Source organism: Capra hircus, chromosome 3, assembly GCF_001704415.2.
Source record: "Capra hircus breed San Clemente chromosome 3, ASM170441v1, whole genome shotgun sequence".
Lineage (NCBI taxonomy): Eukaryota > Metazoa > Chordata > Mammalia > Artiodactyla > Bovidae > Capra > Capra hircus.
This window is the reverse complement of record NC_030810.1, coordinates 25,456,139-25,477,487: the sequence shown is the minus strand read 5'-3', so window position 1 is coordinate 25,477,487 and position 21,349 is coordinate 25,456,139. Positions and strand designations below refer to the sequence as shown.

At 38.9% G+C, this 21,349-nt stretch overlaps 1 protein-coding gene across 1 annotated transcript in view; it reads left to right on the top strand.

The window, feature by feature from the left end:
* Nucleotides 4,680-21,349, top strand: part of FAF1 (Fas associated factor 1) — a 478,462-nt gene continuing 461,792 nt past the window's right edge. Inside the window, exon 1 of the mRNA XM_005678443.3 lies at nucleotides 4,680-5,168. Coding sequence (XP_005678500.1) covers nucleotides 5,124-5,168 — 45 coding nt within the window. The 5' untranslated portion in view covers nucleotides 4,680-5,123. The remainder of the gene's footprint in view (nucleotides 5,169-21,349) is intronic.

Sequence of the window (21,349 nt, the reverse complement as noted above, 5' to 3'; positions counted from 1 at the left end):
GCAGTCCAGAGGCACAGAAGTTACAATCTTAGTTCAGAAAGCATAAGTAAGACTACAGAGGACCCTCAATGAAAATTTCATATTGATTGCTAGTTCACTGAAATAATTTCAAAGGTGAGTATCTCTGCGGTCAACAAGCTTAAATTCTAACATGGTATACAAGAAAGATTTACAGTTAAGAATCTACTATATTGAAAATAGTAGTTTGTCTTTTAACACAGTAATGGCACATCTCTCAAACACTGAAACAGAGCCTTTTAGTTGGGTATAAAATACAAATAGTCATGGAAATCTTTTTCTTTTCAGCAATTGATACTTATTTTAAAGGACTTATAGAAAGACTATAATCAAATTATCTTGTGCTTTCCCCCCTTTGACTTAAGTATACATAGTTTCTGAATGAGTGACTTATGTTTATGTGTATATGGTATTTACAATTTATTTACATAGTTTCAAAATCTTCCTTTTGTTATATTTATAGACCCAAGGGAGGTAGGAAACAGGTTGGTACACTCAGGGAAACTTTTTGTCATTTCATTACTGTGGCATAATGAAATGGCATTTGGCATTTTATTTCTGAGATTCAGTAGGCTTTTTCATATGGGTTCTCATACCACTTATGGAAGTCTTTTTGTAAAGTGAGAAAAAAATGTACAGTAAGCAACTCAAAAGTTTATAATAGCAATGATTAATATTTGTGTAGTTTCCTGGTTATAACATACGATGCATACATTATTTAATCTTTGCAACATCTCTGGGAGGTAAATATAACTATCCCCTCATTCTTTTCAGGTGAAGGAATTGAGACTTATAGAAATTGTGACTAAGGCCAGTAAGTAGTGGATATAAGATTTGAACTCAGATCTTGGGTTCCCAAATATTAGGCCTTTTCCACTACTTCAGAGTCCAGGACCCTGGAAGCTTTGCATTCAGAACGCAAAGCATTTAGATTTTTCTCTAAATGCTTCTTCCATTGGCTGGTTTTGGCCTGTATCCTTTCCCCTTTGTAATAAGTTGTAATCATACATTTAAAAAAAAAGAAAAAGACAGGATCAGGCACTAGTGCCCTAAGGAACATTATATCATATATCATTATATATTATATGTTTTTGATTACTTGAGTGTGGATCTAACTGTAGTAGCATTAATCTCATGATTTATAATAGAGTAGCAGTTTAAAAACTTGGTTAACTTAATCGAAAGATCAAGGTTAACACCCCCCAAAATAAGTCATGTTGATATCATGTGTCCCTGATATGATGTGATGAGGACATACCATGTTTGTGGTCTCCCCTGAATCTAGAAACTCAGCATAATTATGAGAAGACATTATAAGACAAACCCAAACTGAGGGGCATTCTATAAAGTTCCTGACCACTATTCTTCAAAACTCAAGACTGAGTAATTGTCAACAATTGGAAGAGGCTAAGGAAACAGACCATTAAATGTAGTGTGGACTTCTGGTTTGGACCCTGGAACAGAAAGAGTACATTAATGTAAAAATCCAAACAGAGTCTCTGAAACATAACAGTATTATGCCAATGTCAATGTCTTAGTTTTGATAGCAGTACCATGGTTGTATAAGATGGTAACATTAGAGGAAGCTGGATTAAAAGAGCATTCTGTACTATGTTTGCAAGTATTAGATTAATTGAAAATTATTACAACTAAAAATTTAGCAAAATATCTATAAGTAGCTTATATATATATTTGAAAAATATGAAATAAAACTTCCTTTCAAAAGAAGAATGGTAAGATCAAAGAACATGGAGATTCTAGAGAAAGATCTGTATTTGAATTAGACTGTGCTCCATGAGTTAATGCAGTAGAACAACTAAGAGGATGGATATATTAAAACCATTTTTCTTTGCTTGTGCTTATGGACAGAGAATCTCTATACATTTTTATTCTCTTAGTTTGTGACACTGCAGTGAAATTGTTTAAGGAAGAAATTCTGGTGAAATGAATTTTCTCTTAACTCAGTATTTATTTTTGTAGTAGAAAATTACTCTGGATATCCAACCATGAATAGTTAGGTCATAGAGAAGAATCAATCGCCTCACTATACACTATGGAGGGTAAAATGCTGAGAAGCAACAGGGTAAGTGGAAAGAGCACTAGTTTTGACCTAGCCTCACTGTATAGCATGACTTTGGGCACATTCTTAACCTCTGAGAGTAGTTTTTTTATTCTGTTTATTCCATTGTAAGCATTAAATGAGATAAGATGTGTAAAATACCTGTATATTCTAGACATCCAGTAAAAATAAATTCAAAAGCTTTGGTTGTTATATACCCAAGACCTTGCCATGAATGAACTATGGCAAAGATAAAAACATGGAATGAAACGGCTTATAATCTCAAGGAACGTTCAGACTTTGAGGAGAGATTAAAACATGCATAGGGGCTTCCCTGGTGGTCTGGTGGTTAAGATTCCAAGCTCCCAATGCAGGGGTCTGGTTTGATTCCTGGTCGAGAACTACATCCCACATGCTGCAACTTAGACTTGGAGGAGCCAAATAAATAAAAATAAATATTAAAAAAAATGCGTAGATGAAACAGACAAAAAAATTACAGTTTAATTACAAGAGTATTAAATTGTGTTGTAAAGATCGTAGAGCAGTGATTAGAAAGGAAGAGAATCCTTGTTGGCTTAAGTTTTATGAAAGAGATTAACCTGAGAACAGCATTTAGGAACTGGTGTACAAGTAATACTGGAGGAGGGCATAGCAACCATTCCAGTATTCTTGCCTGCAGGAGCCTGGTGGGCTGCAGTCCATGGGGTTGCAAAGAGTCAGACATGACTGAAGCAACTTAGCACATATGCATACATAACAAGTAATAGCAACTAATATGTTTGGACAGCTTTAAGGTTTCTGAAAAGCATTATACACTCTATTCACAATCACCTTATGAAGTAAGTTTTATGAGCCCTATTTTAGAAATAAATTGAGACTCAGAGAAGTTTTTTGTTTTTGTCAAGGGGCAGAACTAGAACGCAAGCCTAGTAATGCTATGCAGTCTATGCTTGTTTTGTAAAAATATTTTATGCTTCCATGCATTTTCATAATTGTTTTCTCATCACCTGAAATAGTCATGTCAGAAGCTGAAGTCAGAGGATCTAAGTGACCCATCCACTTTCACCTAACTAATTAGTTGGGAAAGCAGTACTAGAAACCATATTCCTGAATGTTTTAGTGTTCTCTTCACTGGTTTCTACATTACCACATTCTTTTAATTTCCAGATGGAGAGAAGGGAGGGAGAAGGGGAGCAGTACTGGATTTGAATTGGCTCAGAAACACATTTCATCACAGAGAAAAATCTCAACTTTGCAGGATTTGCTCACTTGCCTTGTGCTGAGAACGACATATATGAATGGGACAAGTGAATTGCCACACTTAAATTGCTGGTAGTATGTTTCACCTCATGATTCACATTCATGCTTTATTTTGGAATTACTTCCCTGGGGGGGGGCAGCAATTAACCAGGAAACCTTTCAATTCATATGACTATGGAGGGTTCTATTCCTTATCTAGCTAATTCTGGGCTCAATACAGATTATTACTTGAGAATTGTAGGCCAGACTATTTTCATTTAAAGAAAAAAAAGCCCACAATAAACTTAGATCTTTGGAACACCACAGTGCTCTTCGTGTTCAGGGAATACAAAGATCTAGGCCTTGATTCTGGAGAAGGAAATGGCAACCCACTCTAGTGTTCTTGCCTGGAGAATCCCAGGGAGGAGGGAGCCTGGTGGGCTGCCGTCTATGGGGTCGCATAGAGTCGGACACGACTGAAGCGACTTAGCAGCAGCAGGCCTTGATTCTATATGGTGATTTCGCTATTATCTATTTCAACTCTACAGCACAAAATTATCAATCTTACTTTACACTTTCAGGATTTTGTATACTTTACAAGGCAAATACAAGCTCTAGTTCAATCCAGAAGATGATATCTTCCCAAGTCAAAGTTGAACAAATTCGATTGTCACTCTTCCTCCAGCGACAATTACAAACCATCACACTTCACTGTACATAGTCTTTGTCTATTTTTGGCTCAAAGCCTGATCATCTGTCTTGGGATGGATATTCTCACCTTTCTCAGCTTCCATGTTTGCCCCATAACTACCGTGGGAATCTGGTTCTTTCTTACTCCTTGTTAATTATGTCTGAGAATGCAAGGCGTCATCCTTTATACATTATGTCTGAAGATGTAAGCGTCAGGGCTTGGGATCGAGTGTGACAGTGTGTAAGTGGGTTTTGACAGGTTGACGTAAAAGACTGTATATGAAGTTGTATTTTGGTGAAACTTTGTTAGAGAAAATGTACATTTATGAAATGCTGTTAGACGGGTTGTGACTGTGCTGAGTTGGTTTGTGAGGCTTGACGTGTATGTGTGCTACTATATAACAACGTAAGGAGCAGAAACTGATCGCCAACCCAGCCAGAGGGAGGCGGTACCTCAGGCCTTTGCTTAATTCAAACCGGAAAAACCTGTTGCGGGACTCCAAGCTCCCGCAGTTTCAGGTTGGCGTCCCCGCCAGCCGCGCGCAGATCCCCGCCCGGTAGTTGCGCGTCCAGCGCTTGACAGGAGAGCAGTCACGTGGCAGCCGCAAAGCGGCGCTTTGCGACCTCGATGACAGGCAAAATGTGCGACAGCCTTGGCTCTGGCCAACCAGGGGCGGAGGCGGCGGCCTGGGAGGAAGCGGAGGAGGCGGAGGCGGCCGTGGCGTTTGCCCGCCTGCTTTTTCGCTGTCTTTCTCCGCCCCCCGCCGGTCTCGCCGCCGCTGAAGAGAGCTGGGTGCGCGCTGTCGCAACCTGCCTTCATCCTGGCCGGCGACAGTAAGACCGGACCCACATCCTTACCAACCTCTCTGTCTGGGCGGCTGCGGAGCGGGCTCCACAGGGCACAGGCGGGCGGCCCAGGCGCCTGAAGGTTACCGAGTGCATGAGCGCCTAGCCTCCCGCACTGCCCCGCCCGCCGGCCCGCCGGCCCGCCCGCCGGCTCGCCCGCCAGCCCTTCGGCGCCCGGCGGCGGCGGCGGCGGCGGCGACGGCCGCAGGAGGCGCAGTCTCTCTCCCAGGTGCGCGCTTCGCTCCCGGAGCCGCGGAACTCGGCGGCCGCCATGACGTCCAACATGGACCGGGAGATGATCCTGGCGGATTTTCAGGTGAAGTATTGGGCCCGATTATCCTCCCATCTCCAACCTCGTGGCTTTCCAGTGCCCACAGGGTGGCCTCTTCCCAGCGTTTGTTTGAGCACAGCAGTGCTGTGTGGTTCAGGTTTTTTTAATACAGTACCTGGCTTGGGATGTGTGTGTGTTGTGAACTGTGGGGGATTATGTTGGGGCGTGTGTAGAATGTGTTATGTACGGTGTGAATGTCGTTTATAGGGAGAGGTTGTATTGTGTTGGGTTGTTTTGTGTGTGGACTGTGTATTGTTTTCTGTATTATATGAAGAGTGTGTAGAGTTTGAAGGTATTAAATCTGGGGCTTCTAAGTATGAGGTGCTTTGGGTGAGGAGTTTGAGTTGTTTATGAGGAGAGTGTGCTGTGTGGAGTGTGGGTGTGGTGTGGGTGTGGTGTATTAAGGGGAGAGTTAAAAAGAATGATGAGGTGGTAAGGGTAGCAGGGCATTGTGCTGGTTTTGAAGGGGAAATAAACATTTGAGACTTTGATGCCTTATTAGAATCTTTGGGTATAGGAAGATGAGGAGTGTATATATCAAAGTGAATTTACAAACTGTGAATTCACAAGTTGAATAAATTACCAATCCATGCTTTTGGACGCCCTTCCTCTACAGATTTGAATTACTTGGGTGGTGTTCTTTCTCCAGGAATAATTTAAAGGATGAGCTAAGATTATTTCTTAGTGAACCCAACTGTCGTGCTACTGGCATATAATTGTTTTAGGGAATCTCTTTGAAAGTAGAGCTGTGTGCTTCATGAAGCATTTGAAGTTAGAATACCCTGTAAACACCACTTTTGCCTTTTGATGTTTGAAGACAGTGTTGTAGTGAGATGTTTTTAATCATTTATGTTGGCATTAACTTAGAAGCTTCAGTTACATATAGGCAGACATTTCCTTCCTTTAACGCTGTCATCATTGCATATGGTCTCACATTAGCTTAGTAGGCAGTATTTTTTCTTAATGATATTTTGTAGGGCTTTTCTTCTTTCTTTGATTTTTAAAGTTACTTATTCTTACAACTTTATAGTCTGATGTCCATTTCCAGAGTTTGCTCTTTTAATTATCTAAGTGATACCTGCTACGTTAGGGAAATGCATGTGTCTGCATTTCATTAGACTGTAACTTTCAATCTCAGAAAGAGGTTCTGAAAATAAAAGTTGACCACAAGCTTTTGGTGCTTTGTAGGATTAGGATTGGCCTGAGATTTTCTGCCTAATTTCACCTTTTTTCATTCTCCATTGCAATCTTTTACCTAATGTGGAATAATATCGTTGTGTGACAAAGGACTCTATATATCTAGAAATTGTTTTATCCTTTTGTAAAATTGTTCTGCTCTGGTAGGAATGGCTTTAGATTACAACAAAAAGGATAGTTTACTCATTAAAACTTACTCTAGTAACTTGTAGCTGTTTTCTCTCATTATTTGTGACAGTTATTATGCTTAGATGTATTGGTTTTGGTCCGGAAATTTAGAATTCTTGTATTCAGAGGTAAAGTAAGATTTTCTGACAAGCTTTTCAGATTTTATTTTGAGCACATGAAAACATTCTAGTAAGTTTTTTTCTTCAAACAAATGGCAATCCTGTGAACAGTTGTTTACAAATGGAAAAAAAAAGCTTATGGCATCTGTATCAAACAATTGTTTGCCAAATGGTGAGAGTTAATTTCATATTGTCAAATAGGCAGGAGAATATTATTGTAGAATAAAGTTATTTGGAAAACCATACACAAGCACATTAGCTTTTTGTGTATTTTAGGAACCTTGTATTCCTCTTGCAAATGATGATTCCAGATCAGTTTACTCCAGTGGACTTGGTTTTAAAATGGATTATTCTTCACTATGCTGTACACCTGAAACTAACACAGCATTGTAAATCAGCTGTGTGTGTGTGTGTGTGTTAGTTGCTCAGTCTTGTCCGAATCTGTGACCCCATGGATGGTAGTGCTCCAGGCTCCTCTGTCCATGGGATTCTCCAGGAAAGAGTACTGGAGTGGGTTGCCATTCCCTTCTCCAGGGAAATCAGCTGTCTCCAATATAAAATAAAAATAAAAATTATTCTTTTAAATAACATGTAAAAGTTTTATAGAATTAACCTAAAAAATAGCATTTATCCAGTTACCAGAAACCAATCAATTTATTTTAAAAATTATAGCTTGAAATTTGAGATATAGATACGTGGATGATACTGGCTTCTTTTGTAACTGGACAAAAGATTTCCCCAGCAAAAGTGAACATAGTGTAGTTATGTTCTGCTTATTTCGTATGATTGTGAAAATTAATAATAGTTTTGAGCTCATTGCTTCCATTGTAGAAAAGGACATGATTTTAAAATGTGAGTAAAATTTAAAATAATTAAGTTTATGACATTGACTATTGCTAGATAATAGCTTCTTACAAATACAATGTCCAAATGTAGGAAAGTTCTTGAGAAGGATTTTGTATTCTCTCTAAATATTTCAACTTAATAAAGAAAGGACTTCTGGTGAAGTCAGTGGAGGAGTGGCTAACAATCATATGAGGTAAATAGAACATAATTTTACTATGTTCAGTTGTGGGTAGGAAAATTGATTTGACCAGTTATAGAAGAAGCATGTATCATTCAAGCATCTACATTCCAAGTCTTAGGCTATAATTTTAAAAAATTGCCTGGTTTCTCTTAATGGGGTAAGTAGTGGATGAAAGATTCCGGCTCACACTTAATGGAATAGATTTGAGATTTTGTAGGTGAGTGAACTAATTACAAAGCAAATATGTTTCGAATTGTCTTCTAAAAGATTTCTCCCCCCCAATCCCAAGTAAAAGCAGCTACCAGTCGGAAAAAATGTTAAATTGTGGTGAAATATGCATAAGATAAAATCTGCCATCTTAACTATTTTCCAGGTTAAGAGATTTGAGATAGAGATCCGTGGATGACAGTTCAGTGGCTTTAAGTATGGTTACAGTTGTGCAACCAACCATCTTCAGAACTCTTTTTATCTTGCAAAACTGTAACTCTGTTTCTATTAAATAACTTCCCATTCTTCCTTCTCTCCAGCCCCTGGTAACCACCATTCTTTCTGTCTCTGTGAATGTGAATGTGAATGCTCTAGGTACTTTAGATAAGTGAAATCATACAGTATATGTTCTTTTGTGACTTACTTATTTCACTTAGAATAATGGCCTCAATATTCATCCATGTTGTAGCATGTGTCAGGATTTCCTTCCTTTCTAATATTATTGAATATTAATTACTGTTAATTAATATTATTGAACATTATGGAATAATATAATGGAATATAGTGGAATATTAATAATATCACATTTTGTTGATCCATTCATCTGCCAGTGGACACTTTTCCCCCATGTTTGGCTGTTGTGAATCATTAATGCTCTACATGGGTGTTCAAATATCTCTTTAAGTCCCTGTTCTCAATTCTTTTGGATATATGTCCAGAAGTAGAATTGGTAGATCATATTGTATTTCTATTTTAAATTTTTTTAGGAATTGCCTATTGTTTTCCATAGTGGTTACATCACCAAAATTGAGTGGAGAGAATGACAACATAGTGTTTAATCAATTATTTGTAAATTCCACTCTGAACTGGTAAGTTTGGAACTTGGAATAGTCTGACAAAAATCAGCTTTAAATGTAAATAGTGTTAGCATAGTATATTACTGGTAAAGGAATGAGTAAACTGGTACACCTACAGTTCTGGCTAACCAGAATGAGGAGGGGGTGTAAAGGAATTTCCTGGGTTTGAAAAACAGGCAGGCACTGATGAATTGTGAGTCTTTTTCCTTCCTTAAGGTCTTTTCATAACAAAGAGGCATTCAGGTGAAAATTCCAAATCTTTTTGTAATTGTATAATTATTTAAATTTTTTTAAAAGTTGAGGTATAGAACAAAAATCATTTGATCAAACAAACTCTTGATACTGTATTTGATTTGCTTACAGATGAGAAAACACTTATGCAAACAAAATTGTAGTTGCTATTTAATAAGTAATTAGTTACCTTTTACTTTAATTCTCGATAAACAGAAGAATGAGTCTTCTCTCTTCCCCATCCCTTTAACTTTTCAATTAATACTATGCCAAATTGTTTTTTGTCTAAGATACATTTTTTACTTATAAATTTTTTTTTTTTTTTTGAGAGCAAAATGAGTGGTGTAGCAATTTAGTGTCACATGTGCATCACATGTCTTTCTATTTCTTGGTAACTGATAATACAGACACATAGATTAGAGTGCTACTCAAGTGAAGCAAAAGCAACTCTAACTAGTAGTAATATTTTCTTTCAGACTTTTTCTTAAAACTCATCTGCTTTGCTAAAAAAGTATTTTTTTCTGAATCTAGTTCTATTGGTCACAATAAGAAGACTTTCTTATTCTTATTCTTCTTATTCTCTAATTTGGCACTGATTTTGATGTTACTTCTGTTGTGTATCCTGGATGACACAACTGTGCATTTGTTTTCCACTCCTGGTCTTTCCAGCTAGTAATACCTTTGCTACTTAAATTGCTTTGTACATTTACATTAATGTAAGTAATCATGGACTAAGTAATCATGGAACAAACTAAGTAATCAAACTAAGTAATCATGGAACATCATCTTTATTTCCTGGGAAGTTATCTTGGGTGAGATTGAGTGCTATGGTAGGAAGTAGTCTTGTTACTCTTTTTTCTTTTCTTTACTTCACTGTCCCCTTTATTTTTAGAGGGACAAATCATATTGTTTTGTGTTTGGATTGTTGGTCATTGTGGAAATAAGGTTTTGGCATATAGGTTAAAGTTTAGTAGATAGTGGTTAAGAGAATGGACTTTGATGTCCGATTATTTAGATTAAAATCATAGCTCTGCCTCTTACTCATCTTGTCATTTTTGACCAGTTACTTCATACGACTTTGCTTCAGTTTTCTCATAGGAAAAATGAGTTAAAGTGATTAGAACAGATGTCTGATATAGAAAATGTTTAATAAATTTTAGCTGTTATTTTCATTGTTGACAGTTTTAAGGTACACACTTGTTTCTTGCAGGGGACTTCAGAGATCATCTATTTCTAGCTTCTCATTTTTCCTTTTGTGGAAGTTGAGACACAGAAAAAGGAAGTGACTTGTCCAAGGTCATGAACTGGTTTTTAAACAAAGGTTTTATTCAGGTGTACAAAGAAGTGTTCATTTTCTAGCTTTATTTGTCAGATAGCGTGAATTTCCAAGGGAAAACAAGATCCACCACTTAGAAATTTCTCTAAATTAATAAAACTTATGTATAAATAAATTAACAGTTCCTGGCATATAGCAGACATGCCAGAAGGAAGGAAGGGAGGGAAGAAAAGGAGGAGGAAGGGAGGGACTGCTCTCCCTAGACTGCCATTCAGTCCAGTCCAGTGCCATGATTCTGACCTCACAGGTGGTCAGAAACCGTGGAATGGAAGAGACTTCAGATTTGTTGAGTGTGGTTGGGTGGATGCCTATTGTTTGCCAGACAGGTTTTATGGACTCTGTAGTTCAAGGGTTAGGAAACTGTAATCTATAAGCTGGTTGCCTGTTTTTATGAATAAAGGTTTATTGACACACAGCCACACCCATTCATTTACCTGTTTTCTATGACTGCTCTGTCGCTGCAGTGACAGAGGTGAGTAGTTGAGACAGAGACTTCATGGCCCACGAGCTTGAAATATTTACTATCTGGGCTTTTAAGATAAACTTGCCTACCTTTTCCCATACCACCCACCTCAGCCCACCCCATGATATCAGTACTTTTCTTTCTAGGTTTTAATAACTCTGAAGTGAGAACATTTGAATGTATCACAGGCCACGTTATATGGTTACTTTTCTATAGGAGGCACTTTGGCCAACAAGAGCTCTGGATTTTTTTTTTTTTTTGCTTTGGCTGTGGTTTTCTGAGAGAGTCATTTATCCTTTCTGGATATCAGTTACTCAGAATACAAGATGGAGATCTGTTTAGAGCCCTATCTACTTGAACATAAAAGATTGTACTAGATCAGGTGTTCAGATAGAGTCTGAATAATAACTCGAGGTTGGGGACATTCAGATATAATTTAGGTAGTTTATCTAGCTTTGTTGTGTTGTTGTTTAGTTGCTAAGTCGTGTCTGACTCTTTGCGACCAACCCTATGGACTGTCTCCTCCAGACTCTTCTGTCCATGGCATTTCCCAGCAAGAATACTGGAGTGGGTTGTCACTTCCTTCTCCAGGGGATCTTACTGACCCAGGGATTGAACCTGTGTTTCCTGCAATGGCAGGAGGATTTGTTACCACTGAGCCACCAGCGAAGCCAATTTATCTAGCTTGTTGAGTTCATGTGCATGCTGAGTCTCTTCAGTTGTGTCCAACTCTTTGCATCCTATGGACTGTAGCCTGTCAGTCTCCTGTCCATGGAATTCTCTAGGCAAGAATACTGGAGTGGGTTGCCATGCCCTCCTCCAGGGGATCTTCCTGACCCAGGGATCAAATTCGCATCTCTTATGTCTCCTGCATTGGCGGGCTGATTCTTTACCGTTAGTGCCACCTGGGAAGCCCTTATCTAGCTTGAGGTGTTAGCAGGCTACATCCGGAGTGCCAAATCACCGTGGTTTTTTTTTTTTTTGGTCCGTAAAGCCTTATTGGAAGACAGTTATGCATATTCATTTATGTATTATCTCTGGCCAGTTTTGCCCTTGTTATCAGAGTTGGGTAGTTCATTGCATGGTCTGCAGAGCCCTGGCTCTTACAGGAAGGTTTACTGATCCCTGGTCTAGATAAGTGGTTTTCAGCTTTGGATAATTTCTGTCCCCCAAAGAACATTGGGCAGTTTCTAGAAACATTTTTGGCTGTCACAACTAGGGGGTGCTGCTGGCATTTAGTGGATAGAGGCCAGGGTTCTGCTAAATATTGTACAATGCAGTAGACATCCCATGATGATGAAGAATTATCTGCCCTAGAATTTCAATAGTGCTGAAAACCACTGGTCTAAATTAGTGGTTCTCAAACTGTAGCTTGCATAAAAATAACTGGGAAAGAAAATGAAAGTGTTAGTCACCTAGCTGTGTCCCACTCTTTGTGACCCCATGGACGATAGCCTACCAGATTCTTCTGTTCACAGAATTCTCCAGGCAAGAATACTGGAGTGGGTTGCCATTTCCTTCTCCAGGGGATCTTCTCGACCCAGGGATTGAACCCAGGTCTCCCTCATTTTGGGCAGACTCTTTACCGACTGAGCCACCAGGGAACACCAAAAAAAAAAACCAAACAAACAAACAAACAAAACTGGGAGGACTTGTTAAATCACAAGAGACCAGAGTTTTTGATTCAGTGGATCGTGGGTGGTGCCTGCAAATTTGCATTTCTACCAGGTTCTCAGGTTATTCTGATGTTGCTGAGTCTATGGACTAGAGAACAACTGACCTAAATGATTTTTGACGTTACATTCATTCCTGTGATTCTTTGATTTTGTAATCTTAAGTACTCTTCCATTTTTTATGACTTAGAAAAATTTGAGTATTTCAGTGTATACTTGTTGCTCATAATAAAATGTGCTGTTTCATGAGTCTATATGTTTGAAGGCTTAGTTTTCATATCCCTTTGAGTGCGTGCATGCTCAGTCATGTCTGACTCTTTGTGACCCTATGGACTATCGCCCGCCAGGCTCCTCTGTCCATGGGATTCTCCAGGCAACAATACTGGAGTCGGTTGCTGTTTATTCCTCCAGGAGATCTTAAACCAGGTCTTGAATCCGTGTCTCCTGCGTCTCCTGCATTGGGAGGTGGATTCTTTACCACTGAGCCACCTGGGAAACCCTCATATCCTTTTGGAATACTTCTATTTGTCTTTCAAAATCATTGCCTACCTTTTTCTTATTTAATTACATCAATATTCTGTGCCCAGTTAATCATTTCTTCTTAAATATCTTGTACATATTTCTCTTCTTTTGAGTCTTATATCAGATTGTTGCTAATCACTTACCATGTTTCTTTCCTCTACTGTCAGCTGTTTGAGTGAACAACTGCCTGTATCTTAACCGCTGTTCCTGTAGTATCTATTAATAGGTGCTCAGTGAATATTTTTTGAAGGAATATTGTGAATATTGGCTGTTGTGGTACAAATAAATGGAGTAGAATTGTAAATTTTTATGTATTTTTAAGTACCTACTGTTTTGTGACATAGTTTTGAATAAGTAAATCTGTCATTGGGAGAGTAAAAATTAGACTCATTTATTGAATTGAGGGTTATAACTTCAAGGTGAGCCATTTTTAGGGAAATGCAAAACACCTACCCTCTGTGTTAGCTGTATAGAGGACTCAGTAAGATAATGTGGCAAAATATAGGGCTTGAGGCCATGACCTTTGTAAAATTTGAATGCTATCACTGAATTGCCTTATGTTACCACTCTACCTGATTACATTTTCACTCAAACTGTTTTTAAGGCAGAAATTCTAATTTCAAATAAAAAGTTCTTGCCATGTTAAATCATTAGTCATTGATTTTAAGGTAAGTTTGAGAAGCAAAATTAACAGAATAATTGTACCTGTCTTTATACTTATTTGTGGTTATAGAGGAAAAATTGAGATAGAATGAGATATCAAGTTATGGTAAAGAAAAGTAGAAAAGTTTGCAGGTTATATGCACCTTAATGGCATTAGAGTTAGGTTCCAGTCACATTTCCCTCCCCTTCCTCCCCATCCCAGAGTTCATGTGCTTTAATAACTGAGCTATAATAGAAAAATGTTACAGGAAAGTTTTGTCTCTTGTGCTCTCCTGGCATCTCACTCTCTTTCTCTCAAGCGAAGAGTAGTGGTTAAACTGTTTTCAGAGTCAATTTTAGTCATATTCTTTGGCATCTTTAAAGCGAGATGGAGACGTGATTGATCATTTTTATTTTAGGTTTAATGAGGAAGGAATAATAATATTAGCATATAGCTTTTGACTGGTTTGTGTGTGCCAGATATTGTGCTAGGTTCTTAACATCTAAATTCTACAGCAACCCTGTTTTGGATTTCAGAGATAACCATGGTTTCTGTATGACTTGTCAGAGTCCTGACTGCTGCTGCTTTTGTTTCTGATTATATTTTCAAGGATATTTGTGCAGTGAGAAGCCTTGGAAGATAGAGGTAATATCTCTCTCTGGAGCAAAGGGTAAACACGCACAGTGTCCATTTAAAAAGAATTCGGTGCTCCAGGCTCTGGGTTCCTTCTCTGTAATACAGTCCACTGTATGTGCAGGTATCATTTGGACTGCTTTGTTTGTGTCACGCAGTGGGAAATGGAACTAGGAAACTGTGCAAGAAAATTCTGATATTTTGACTATAAATATTGCCATGAATCATAAAATTAATTGTCTCCAACTCAGGAGTCTAGGTCTTACGCCAGCATCCATGAAACTGGCAGGCTCCAACTTCGTTTGCAAGTAGGGTGAAAATCACATATCCTTTAATTCTCTTAACAGTTCTAGCAATAAGGATGAGATGTTGACAGACACATAACTTTCTGGAAGAGGAAGAGTGAGGGCCTTATGGGCTGGTTAATAGTTAGAGGGAAGTCCTTGGGAATTGGTAGTGAATATGTTGACAGAACTGAGTAGTTCTCTACTTTCTTGCCTATTAATGGGGAGGAAGTAAGTAGGTGGTTGCAGACTGAGTACCAGGAAATAGCTTCAAAGACAGCTGCCTAAACAATCCTCTGGTTGTGGCTTGTTGTTCTCATAGCCTGCTGGGCTCCTCTGTCTAGGGATTTCCTAGGTAAAAATTCTGGAGTGGGTTGTCATTTCCTTCTTCACTGGTTGTGGCTAACTTTCAACAACTCTCAAATATCCTCTCAGATGGAGGGAGTGTTTTCCATCAATTTGTCAGTCAGACTCAGGTTCTGATGCTCCACAATGTAGCAAATAGCACTAAGATTTGTCCTGGCTGGGCAGAAGGTTCTGCCTCCTTTCAGACATTTACAGATGTATATACACCTACATTTGAATGCGAAAGGAGTCAAATTTACAGTCACGGTGGACAGAAAGCAAAATTATTAGAATTTTCACTGGTTTGTCTGAGAGATCAGAGGATGAGGGTGCATAATGTCTTGTAGCTCAGCCCCTCCTTTGAAGGAAGCTTTATTCCCAACTTCATATCTAAGCAAAGCCAGTGACTCAGTGAGGGCCTCAATTTATTAAGGTTTTCCTAAACCTGGACCTGGTTCACCAGTGGTTCAGCCAAGCTGAAATGGGTTGTGTCTGCTTGTCATTTGTGGCTGTTCAGCCTCTGCACCAGCTATGCAGACTAGTAATGACTGTAATTGCTGTGTTCAGTGTATAGAACTCAAGAGTGTTCTTATAGGTCTGGCCTGTCCTTTCATTCATGAGACTTGTTGTATTTCTATTGACCCTTGGCCTGTAGCCAGTGGCCCAGCTATTTGGTCTGCCACTTGGAAACTATAGACTGACAGATTAAAGACAGCTTTCTTTGAAGCTGTGAACTATGGAAACAAATTATAGCTGCTGATCAAACTGTCTGAATCACTCATGTAGATGCCCACAGTAAGGGCTTTTTCTCTGATGAAGCCCCCTGGAATCAAGCTTCTGATTGAGCCTGTACTGCCCAGAGCCATTACTGTTGCTAGGATCCATCATCATATCAGATGTGACAACATATTAACTATCGTAAAGTGTGTGTAAAGCAGAAGACTGTATTTCTGATGCAGAGGGTACCACTGCATGCCAGACATGTGACTCCTCCCAAAAGTTGACCTGTTTGTCACATGAGAGAAGCCACATTGCATGGGATGTGGCCCCTGCTTGCTTTTGGCAGGTTAAATAAATTGAACCTTGACCTCCCTCTCTGAAGTATCAGCAGTGCCTCACTGTTCTTGGTCCAGTTAGCTGACTGGCTATGCCATTTTGGCTTTTGAAACTAATTGTGCTCTACTTTCCATCTTTCTGGACCTTTGCAGTCTGACGATGGTGCAGTTTTTATTGCAAAAGTCAGTAGTGAGCTGACAGTCAAGGTATTTTGAGGGACCTTTGATGCACTCTACCATTCACAGCTTTTTGATTGTCATTCCTGTGATTTGTCTTAATCTTATGAACAGGTCTATTGGAAATATCAGGAGTTGGCCTCCAGATTCTTTACTTTCATGCAAAACACCTGTCAGCACTTCCTGACGCCTACCGCAGTCCCATACCATAGCCTTCAGTTAGAAATTCTATGGGGCAGATTACTGGTGGGCCTGGTCAGATGGGACAGTTTGGATTAACTGCCTTCATTAATTCCTGTCAACAACAAGGATTAAGCTTAATTGTAGGAATTGGGAACCCTAAGGGCCACCACTTAAATGGGACATCATGTTGAGACGCAAGCTTAAATGGGACATCATGTTGAGACACAAGTTAATAGTGCCTCCAGACTGATGTAGGTCCCACTTGGAAGGAACCAACAATTGTGAACAACCTACTCTTTCTAGGTGAACTGTGTCTGCCTTCAGGACTGTATTTCTTGTGTGGAAACCAGGCATTAATTCCCCTTCTTCCAAAAAATATGGACTCCTTCACCTTTTGAATATTTAAGTAAACATCACCAGTAGATCTTGTAGCCTTCATATGACTGCGAAGATCTCTCCCAGATGAGGCTATCTTTGGGAAAGCCTCGCAGAGTGATTTCTGATTTGTTATTTATGTGCACCCTGTGGACGGTTACCTCTCTGAGGGAAGTCATTCAATTAGAATAGGTGGTTCAGAATTTGTTCCTGACTTTTTAGCTGAAGTGATCAGTGGATCATCTTGGCCCTGGAAAGCATTCAGGTCAGCCACAAGTCACTAACCAGAGTTGATAAAATTGCCCTATTTCTTCTTTCCTGTGGGTCAGGGCAGAGCCTGTATAATTGTTAATTCATTCCCTTGTTCTGGATTAATGCCTTGGGCCAAGTGGAAAGGTTAATATAGAAACTGAGAGAAAGCTATTAGACTTTTTTTTTTTGAAGATTTTATGTTTTGACTGAGTTGGGTCCTTGTTGCTGTGCACAGGCTTTTTCCAGCTGCGGTGAGCTGGGGCTGGTCTTTGTACTGGTGCTCGGGCTTCTCTTTGCGAGGCTTCTCTTGTTACAGAGCCTGGGCTCTAGGTGCGCAGGCCTCAGTAGTCACAGCGTGTAGATTCAGTAGTTTCTGTATGTAGGCCCTGGAGCACTGGCCCAGTCGTTGTGGCTCTCAGGCCTTACAGCAGCTAGGATTGAGCTAGTGTCCCCTGCATAGACAGGTGGATTCTTAACCACTAGACCACCAGGGAAGCCCCACACACTTTTCTGAGGTAAACCCTGATGACTTATCCGATTTTTTCATGTTACTTGGGTATGGAACCCTGAGGAACATGGATGAAATAAATTTTGAAGGTTGTCATCATCCTGCTGACTGTTGATAGTTGCCTTAATTAAATGTTGTGTGAGACAAATTAGATAGATTTAGCCCTAGCTTCTGCCGATCACATTCATCACAGTGGCTGCTGGAGTGGTATACCCATGAAAAACTTTGTTCAGTGGCAGAGATGGTTACGATTGAGGGGTAGGTATTGTGGGAGACAGTTCTGTCTGTATCTCTTCTATTTCTGCATGTCTTATGAATAGAGACACTGGTTGTTCCAAACTGCTGTTTTCAAGGGTGTTGGATTGTGATCAGCCATGGTCACATGTCTCCTTCCAGACCAAAGGGCAAGTTTGCTTATGGCCTAGAAAATAAAGATAAACAAAGCAAAGAGTGGGCATGCTTACTGTCCATGATAAAGGATTCATGTTCGGACTTGTCTGATGGTCCAGTGGATACAAATCCATCTGCCCATACAGGGGACACGGGTTCACTCCCTGATCTGGGAGGATTCCACATGCTGTGAGGCAAAGCCAGTGTACCACAATTACTGAGTCTTCCTCCAGCATTCATGAAATTATAATAGGCTGCATTGTTAGCGTGCAAGTAAGTTGAGAGTAATATTTGATGCTTCACAGTTCTTATCACCATGAAAGGCTGGTAATCCCTCATTGTACAGATTGATTTTGGAGATAATTGTAATTACTACTAACGCTTACTGAGCTTTTTACTGGTGTCTGTGATATGTTTTATCTGCATTATCCAAACTAACTGGTATATGAGATCTAATCTGTGGTAGGTCTTGTTATTATTCCCATTTTAAAGATGAAAAAATGGAGGTGTAAAGAGGTTAAGTAATTATCTAATGACAGGTAGTCATAACAAGACTGGTTTTGGAACTCAGTTCTAGTCTGTGAAATTATATATATACACATTTCTTAAATGGGCATGCTAGGGAGTACTCAAAGCTACAAAATAAAAATGCACATTTTGTAGGACCAATTTACTAGAATAAATGAAATATATGTTTAAAAAAAATTAAAGACAGTTGTCATGAAGTAAATATAAAATTTGCATGAATTTTAAATAGAAAAGCAAACTTCAAAGAAATTGTAAAAATTTGGCCTGCTTTTCTTTGGGTCATCTCCTCCCCTCCTGTGAGAGAACATGTTTTCCTCTATTATTCTGACTACAGTAGAGGAAAATATTAATAAGAACTTCATTTTACAAGATTCAGTTCAGTTCAGTCGCTCAGTCGTGTCCGACTCCTTGTGACCCCATGATCACAGCATGCCAGGCCTCCCTGTCCATCACCAACTCCCGGAGTTCACTCAGACCCACGTCCTTCGAGTCAGTGATGCCATCCAGCCATCTCATCCTCTGTCATCCCCTTCTCCTCCTGCCCCCAATCCCTCCCAGCATCAGAGTCCTTTCCATTGAGTCAACTCTTCGCATGAGGTGGCCAAATTACCAGAGTTTCAGCTTCAGCATCATTCCCGCCAAAGAAATCCTAGGGCTGATCTCCTTCAGAATGGACTGTTTGGATCTCCTTGCAGTCCAAGGGACTCTCAAGAGTCTTCTCCAACACCAGTTCAAAAGCATCAATTCTTCAGCGCTCAGCTTTCTTCACAGTCCAACTCTCACATCCATACATGACCACAGGAAAAACCATAGCCTTGACTAGACGGACCTTTGTTGGCAAAGTAATGTCTCTACTTTTGAATATGCTATCTAGTTTGGTCATAACTTTTCTTCCAAGGAGTAAGCGTCTTTTAATTTCATGTCTGCAGTCACCATTTGCAGTGATTTTGGAGCCCCCCAAAATAGTCTGACACTGTTTTACAAGGTAGCCTTAAGAAAAAAACACAAAGATGCCTCCAGTTATTTTTGATTTTCCTCTTATTGTATATAGCTTTGTGAAACACAAAAAGGAAGAATAACAAGGTTTTTCTGGTGTCTCAGGATTTACTGAGGTCAATAGAGGAATCGAAGAAGAACAAAACTGGTATTCATTGACTTCTTATCTTGAAATTGTGTGTGGCAGTGGTTTCTATTGGGATTACTTAGTACTTTAGCAAGAGATTATCCTGTCACTGGTATTTTTTTTTTTTTAACTTCACTTTTGCATTTATCAGTATTTGCATCATTTTGTGGCGTGCTGTCTGGGTATATTTGTGAGGTCCTGGTAGTGGGGTGTGAAGCTAAAGTCCTTCTGTATCTATGGGGGATTGGCTCCAGGAGCCCCTGAAGATACCCAAATCCAGGATGTTTAAGTCCCTTACACAGAATGGCCCAGTACAGGTTTCACATCCATGGATACTGTAATGACATAGTGGCAAGAGTAATAGAGTTGATGCCACTGAATCGATCAAGTTGACCCCAAGTTGATATACACGAACTTTGTTTTACACTGTGTTGTGTTTTTTTTTTTTTTTTTTTGCGTTGTATTTTTAAAAAAGAAGAACATTACTTAGTGATTATCTTGGGATAATGTAAGATATTTTGCCAGGGTTGACTGAATATTTGAGGAAATTAAATACTTAGGGTTTTTAAACATGATAATATATTAGGTTATGTTAAAAAATGTCCTTATCCTTTAGAAATATATACAGAAATACTTCCAGGTGAAATGATATGATGTCTGGAATTCAGAACTCTCTGGGAGGTCTTCGGGAGTAGATTGATGGGGAGTAAAACAAAAGTGGCTGTGTCTTGGTACGTGTTGACGAGGCTGTTATGTTCATGGTTGTTCATTTTACTGTTAACCTCTACTCTTGTATGTGCTAGATCTTTTTCATAAAAAAGTAAAAAAGATGTTTTGCCAAAATAAAAATTACTTTGGGGAGATTGTGAGCTTTAGGATAGTATCTTCATGTTCTAATGGACTGTAAGATTAGAGGAATAGGGATATGACTATTACAAGGAAGTTATAACAATCATAGTAATGTTATGTAATTCTAGCATTTTGCCAATATAGTTGGTGAATTTTTGTCTATATTTTTGTCTTCAATGTAAAATTTAAAGTAGCTTACTAGTTAAATTTTCTTTCTTAAAAGCTTTAGCTGAAGTCTTGGAATAAAGGTTTCCTGAAAATAATCAATTTTCTAACTAAAAGAAACGTGTAAGGAATTAACTTTGTGTGCTAAATTTGAATAACTGAAGAGAAGAGTCATTTTGGCAAAGAGGTGCTAATAGCTCTTTTCTTTTTTTAAAGGAATATTTAAATAAAATCAGAAACCTAAGTACAAAAGATATATTAAGCAAAAGATAAAGGCCAGTTAGTGATGTGTCGTTTTCTGTATATTGGTACAATCTGCTTTTTGCAGTGCCCTTTTAGTTTTCATTCTGCCTTTGTTGTCCCAGTAGAATAGCAAGTGATGATAATGTTTAAATACATTTTTTTCTTTCTGTCCTTTTCTTTCATTTTTATTATATATGCTTCAGATGCATTATAATTCAACATCTTTATATACTACAAAGTGATCACCCCCAGAAGTCTAGTTACCTTTCATCACCATGTACTTAACCTCCTTTACCCCTTTCATCCACCTCTAGCCCCCGTACTCTGATAACCCCTCATCTGTTCTCTGTATCTGTGAGACTGGTTTTGTTTGTTCATTTGTTTTGTTTTAGATTCCACATATGGGTGAAATCATATGGTATTTGTGTTTTTCCTTCTGAGTTTATTTAACATAATATCCTCAAGGTCTATCCATGCTGTCAAAAACGGCAAAATTTATTTTATGGCTGAATAGTATTCCATTGTGTATAATTTATACATACACACACACACACACACACTCTCTCTCTCTCTGTCTCACACACACACACACCCACGTCTTCTTGGTCCTTTT